At 44.5% G+C, this 6,595-nt stretch overlaps 1 protein-coding gene across 1 annotated transcript; it reads left to right on the forward strand.

The window, feature by feature from the left end:
- The first annotated feature begins 100 nt into the window (after positions 1-100).
- On the forward strand, positions 101-4,267 carry RPS13 (ribosomal protein S13). Its single transcript, XM_027737175.2, has 6 exons — positions 101-155; positions 411-459; positions 2,056-2,134; positions 2,932-3,101; positions 3,464-3,564; positions 4,189-4,267. Exons 1-6 carry the CDS (start codon positions 133-135, stop codon positions 4,220-4,222), a joined length of 456 nt encoding a protein of 151 aa, XP_027592976.1. The 5' UTR covers positions 101-132; the 3' UTR covers positions 4,223-4,267.
- The last annotated feature ends 2,328 nt before the right edge of the window (positions 4,268-6,595 follow it).

A 6,595-nucleotide genomic window follows, 5' to 3' on the forward strand; every position in this document is an offset into this window, starting at 1 on the left:
GAGAGGGTGAGGAAGGGGCGGGGCGAGCCACTCTGATTGGCTGCCGCGCGGGGGGGCGGGGCCAGGCGCGGGCCCGACGTTTCCTGCGGAAGCGCGCGCGGAGGCCGCTCCTTCTCTCCCTCCGCCGCCATCATGGGTCGCATGCACGCTCCGGGGTGAGCGCCGGGATCGGGCTGGAGCCGCGGGATAGGGGCGGATCGGGGCTCCTCGGGGGGATCGGCGGGCTCTGCGGACCGCGGCGGGAGCGGGAAGGCTGCTGCGGGAGCGGCGCGGCGCGTGTGGGGCTGGCGGGGGAGGCGCGCGGCCGCGGGAGATGGCGGCGGGGTGGGGAAGGCTCGGGCCGCGGCCCGGGGTCCCGGAGCTCCAGCGCGGCCCGCTCCGCTGAGCATCTTATGTGCTTCTTCCTACAGAAAGGGCCTGTCCCAGTCGGCCTTGCCCTACAGGCGCAGCGTGCCCACGGTGAGTTCCTTCCCCAGCATCTTTTTCGGGCCTCACAGCGCAGCTCAGGAGTGCCCACGGAGGGAAACGAAACGAGAGAGCTGTAATTTGTGTCATCGCTTTTAAATTATGGCCTGGTAGAAGGCTGCCTTCGCCTATGATGAATCGGGTTGTCCAGGGAGGTTGTGGAGGCTCCCTGGAGACACTCAACCACCTGGAGGCGTTCCTGTGATCTTGCATTGGCATGTGCTGGCCTAGATGATGTACAAAAGTCTCGTCCATCTCTGTCAATTCTGTGGTTCTGTGATGATTCTTACGGTGCTGGAGAAGCAAGTGTCCTGTCGTGGCCAGACGATTCATTAGGCAAAAAAAAGTTTCTTTTCCTCTTTGTGTGTCCTTTTACTTAAGTGCTGCTTCAGTTACTTCTAAGGGTCTATATGCTGGTAATTCCTTGAGATTAAATTACTCTTCACACTCGAGTTTGGCCTTCTCTGTTGTGGAATAAACCGCTTATTCTCAAAAATATTTACAGCCAGTTTGTTGGTCAGGGGAGTAAAGTAAATAATTTTGGTGCACCCTTAGTTCTTTCAGGTTACTTGTACTTAAAAAAGGGCTTTCTCTGTCCTTTGGTTGCAAGACCATTTCTTGGAGGATCTGTTTTGTTGACAGAAAGAACAATTTGTGGTGCATGTGGAAAAGCATGGACTGGAAAACAGTGAAATGAGAACATAATTTCATATTTTGTGCTTTGATTTTAAATAGATACAATTTGAAGTAAAATGATATGAAGCTACTCAAACTACTGCTGACAGTTAAACGTTTTGATAAGTCAGGATGATCAAATGTTGTATTTGCTTTAAAAAATTGTGTGGGTTTCTTTGCTCAGTTTTATTTATATTCTGTTTCAAATTGTAATCTTCGGAGCACTTCCAAATTTATTTTTGCTGTGCTTTTCAGTTTCATACTGTGACAGTATTAAAAAGGAAAAAAAAATCAGGAGCTTCTGTAGCTCACTGAAAGTGAGGATTACCTAGCTTGTTGGTGTTGTCTTCCCCTTAATAACTGTAGAAGCAGTGGCTTTATCAGCACAGTTTAACATAGAACTGTGCCTTTTCTATTAATTCTATCTCAGTAGATCCATTTGTTTCTTTTTTTTTAATTAATTAATGTACTTAAAGTCTGATTTTTCAGTAATCTCTGTAGGTGGTTTACTAAGAGGTGGCTAGATGGGTCTCAATTTTGTATTTCTGTCAAAGGGCCTAGTTTAAGAATTCCTTCCCAATGGCAGTGATTATTTTTTTTTGGTCTGTAACTTTGTGTTTCTGCTTCTGGTGGGGCAATTGAAGTGAACTGATGGTAAAGCAGTTGGTTTTTACAATGGAGGCTCTCATGTTTTACCTCTGCCTTCCCTCACCACGTTTCACCAGCACTATAGGTATATTGTGTGTCAAAAAAATTCTGTATTGTTAAAAGTACAATTTCAGTTCTTGATTGTTTTTCAAGCACTACAAAGCATCTATTTCTACCATTTATAAAAAGCTTTCATGTAGCTAGCCTGTGCCCTCTGTATTAAGCAGTGTTAATCAGTTTGGGGTTTTTTTTTCTCATTTTCTTTAGTGGCTGAAACTCACTTCTGATGATGTAAAGGAACAGATCTACAAGCTGGCTAAAAAGGGCCTGACTCCATCCCAAATCGGTAAGGATTATAAACCACTCCTGAATGGGGACAAACCCACATTTTTCTGACTGTAATAATGTAATTGTTCCTTCAATCTGTTAAATAACATGCTAAGAAAACGCTGCATAACTGGTGTACCTGTGTGTGTTCACTGTGGATAGCACTAAGAGCCATAAAGTAATATCCTGAGTTGGAAGGGACCGATGAGGATCTTGATGTAACGTTGTGTGTTATAGGGAAGTTTAGTCTGCCCAGTTTCCTGGAGGAAGTTTTCAAATATCGGCAGCCCTTGTGCTCAGGATTTACTGAGCAAGGCACTGTAGCTGCATCATAGACCAGTTCTCAGTGGTTTGGACCCTTCTAGAGCTGGTGTTTGCATGACAGCTTTATGTGGTCATGAGCTGTGTATGTAGTGTATGTGTAATTGGGTGCTGTGTAAATGAATTCTTTTATTATCGTAATCCTGAAAGTGATAATAATCCCTCCTAGAATAATAATTCATAGAGTGATTGAATACATTCCTTTAATGAGCCCTGTTGAAAATTTTCCAATAGTACTGTAGCACTTCATGTACTACCTGTGTAAGAGTGGTGGGTGCGTTAGTTGTGTTTTAAGATTTATCATAAAGTGTTTCAGCATTTCAGTAAGTTGTATTTTGCTCACTCATTGTCTGCCGTTTCTTCAGTGTCCACTAGAAAGGTTTTTAACTTGCAGAAGATGTTTTTTTGGATAGCTTGTAACTGTAAGGTTGTTTTCACAAGATTTCTTGGTGTGTGGTTTTTCTTTCCAGTGTAAGATGTGAATGTTTTTTCCAGGTGTGATCCTGAGGGATTCCCATGGTGTTGCCCAGGTTCGCTTTGTTACTGGCAACAAGATTCTGAGAATCCTTAAATCAAAGGGACTGGCCCCAGACCTTCCAGAGGATCTTTATCACTTGATCAAGAAAGCTGTTGCTGTTCGCAAACATCTTGAGAGAAATAGAAAGGTGTGTGCTCATTGGATAACTCAGTGTTTGTGGTTTTAAATTATACAGTATTTATGTACAGCTTGACAAAGCAAAGAAGCTTTGTGTACTTCCTGTTAGCCCTGCTTTGAGTAAACTTAAGGGGTTGGGGAGGCATTTTGGTCAAGGAGGATGGTCTTTGTCTGTGAAGAGGATTTTAAAAGCAGCATTTAAACCACGTATTTCTGGTCCTGTTCTGACTTTACGGGATTCATCAGGCTTTGGTAATGGGAATGTGGAGTTTGTAGCAGTAGCTGTGGATTTTTTATTTTGTTGAAGCACGTCTGAATAGTACGTTGAGAAATTAAAGTAGTGCTTTGTTATAATGTAACTTTCTTTTCAAGGATAAAGATGCCAAGTTCCGCCTGATTCTGATTGAGAGCAGGATCCATAGGTTGGCTCGCTACTACAAAACTAAGAGAGTGCTGCCACCCAACTGGAAGTAGTAAGTCTTTTGCATTCCTTTTGTCACTGAAGACTCAAAGGTTTTGTAAACTGCTGGGGCTATTACTCAAAGTGTTATGATCAGGTGTGTAGATAACCGAGGCAGCAAAGAACTGGTATTTTTATAACTATTAACTGCTGGGTAAAATGACCGTTGTAACATTTAGAAACACTTAGTGACCTCGTTTGTTGAGACAATGTTTGTTTTTTTTCTATGGACTAGATAATTTTTATAAGAATACAAACTGCAGTCTTTGTACTCGCTCGAGATACTTTTATAGTTCATGTTACTTTCAAAAATTTTTGAGAAATGGCTTAGTAGGTATGGCAAAAATGAAAGTCATTTATAGTTTTTCTCTTGAAAGGCAGCCACCACAGGATTAGCCTTGCTTTTTCTAAGAAGACTTAAGTGCAGCTATCCAGGTTCTTGAATATATGGTTTTGTGCTGTGTTCCTAGTATTTATATTTTAAAAGGAAGAGTGAAATCTTATGCCATAAAAAATTTTAAACAGGCAGTGATTTAGCTCAAGACTGGCAGTTAAAGCTTTGAACTGTGTGACAACTAGTTTGAAAACCTGCCTCTGCAATTGATATTTCTCTCTTTTCTCTCTTCTCTCTTTTTAGTGAATCATCGACAGCTTCTGCCCTGGTCGCCTAAGAGCTGGCTGTGACTTAATGAAAGAATAAATTTTCTTTATCTGAATTTGTGTTGTCTCTAAATGATCGGTGTCTTAGAAGCTTCTGCTTGTTTCAGGAAGCTGCTTGTAAGTGGGAAGTTTTCCAGGTGGAGCAGGCGTGCAGCCATGGTACTGAGTCATTCACTGCTGATGCCTTTTATTTATATCAGGCTCTTCCTCTGTGTCCTGCAGGAGGAACTGGGGAAGAAAGCAGTAAGAGGAGGAAGACCTGGAAATTTAGAAATTGAAGAAGGGATTATGCAGGAGATGAGGGGTTAGGGAAACAAAGAGAGATTTATTCATTAATTGCAGGTCATGTAGAGCTGTTGCTTGTGCAGAAAGGTTAAGCAGACCTCAGCCAGTTCCTGATACTAACTGTTGCTGTTTGTAAGTAATTTTAAGAATAATCTTAGGAATTCGGACAGGTACAGACAACAGTTAGCTCTCCCCAGTGTGTCCTTACTGAGGTAGTTTTCCCTAAACCCAAAGGGCAGGAGCTGTTGTAACTGTTGCCAAGGTTATTTATGCCTCCAGGTTCTGATTGCCTTTACCTGAACAGTCACCTTTCTGCTGGAGAAACGTGGAGAACAGACTGACTGACAGCTTTTTCCTTTTCTAGGAGAAAATTATAAACGGTGTTACTCTGGGTAGTTGTGACTTGGATTCTGAGTCTTGGTGTGTTACTTAACTTTTGCCATATTGCAAACTTAAGTGAGTTCAAATAAGCCCTGTCATTTTTGTGGAGCGTTGTAGCTAATTTCTAGATCTTAACCAGTGGGACCTGGTAACTTCTGAATTTAATTTTGCAGAAAGACGGGAATCCTTTGCCAAATTACAAAGCTAAATATAGGCATGTGATTTTTTTAAAAAAGAATTTTAAAAGGGAAATACTTAATTCCGGTTTAACTAAAAATGCTACTGTCTCGTCCATCTTAAATTGCCATCCTCTATCAGAAAAGCACAGGGACACTTTCTCTGCTCCTCGTTCCCGACTGCCTGTATGTAAGTAGGGAAAGCACCAGGAGGTGGCGCTTGGAAACAGGAGTTTCCTATTGCAAACAGCGCCACCGGGCGGTCACATGCTGAGGCCGCTGCCCCGAGCCCGGGAACAGGTGAAGGATTTAAAATGTACCGGCTGATCCAGTGGCCTTGGGCATGTTGGAGCTCACACAGTTCTTGTATTTCGTGCCACTGGGGTGTCTCGGTCTGAACACATTCTGTGCTGTCTTTTCCTGGCACTGGTTTGCTGGAGGGGCTGCAGGCAGTCTGTGCTCACGTGGCATTTCACCCATCCAGAGGTGCTGAAAGCTGCTGACTTGGTAGGAGAAGAGGGAAGGGTAGGGGTTGTTACAGTGATGGGATCTGCCTCACAGGGGTGCAGGGGAGGAGTACCACCATGTCAATAATTGCCTTGTGCTGTACTGTCAGGAATGAAAACACATCGTAGGCTTGCAGTAAGATCAGATCCAGGTGTTGAAGGTACTCTTGAGGATGGAGGAGAGGTACCCCTTATCTCTTATTGAGGAATGGTAATGGTATCGTGATTGTACTGTTACACACATGGAGTCCTGCTGCTTGTCTTGCTGAAGATTCTGTATTTCCTGTAAACATACAGGCTGGCTTAGGTACGTTGTCTCTTTTCAGTAGGATTAATCACAAAACCATAGAATGGCCTGGGTTGGAAGGGACCTTAAAGATCATCTAGTTCCAACCCCCCTGCTCTAGCTGGGGACACCTTTCATTGGTTGCTCAGAGCTCCCTCCAACCTGGGCTTGAACACTTCCAGGGATGGGGCATCCAGAGCTTCTCTGGGTAACCTGTGCCAGTGCCTCACCATGCTTACAGTAAAGAATCTCCTCTTTCAGTTTGAAGCCACTTCTCCTGTCACTACACACCCTTGTGGAAAGTCCCTCTCCAGCTTTCTTTCAGGCTCCCTTAAGGTACTGGAAGGATGCAGTTAGGTCACCCTGAAGCCTTCTCTTTTCCAAGCTGAACAATCCCAGTTCTCTCAGCCTCTCCTCACAGGAGAGGTGTTTCATCCCTCTAATGAACTTAGTGGCCCCCTCTGGACCTGCTCCAAAAGGTCGATGTCCTTCCTGTGCTGGTGACTCCAGGGCTGAGTGCAGCAGTCCAGGTGGGGTCTCACCAGAGCAGAGGAGCAGAATCCCCTCCCTCAACCTGCTGGCCATGCTCTGGATGCAGCCCAGTGATTGTCTGTCCTTTACCCCTCGGGTTGCCAGAACAGGAACACCAGGAGTCTAGCCCTTGCCCCAGGGCACACAGGTTGTCTCTTCAGCAGCTGCTGTGCCCCAGGGCAGTGGGTGCCTGGCAGCTGTAGGAACAGTGGAGCCAAG

This window comes from Pipra filicauda, unplaced genomic scaffold (genome assembly GCF_003945595.2).
Source record: "Pipra filicauda isolate LSUMZ 115617 unplaced genomic scaffold, ASM394559v2 scaffold26_size5592650_pilon, whole genome shotgun sequence".
Classification (NCBI taxonomy): domain Eukaryota; kingdom Metazoa; phylum Chordata; class Aves; order Passeriformes; family Pipridae; genus Pipra; species Pipra filicauda.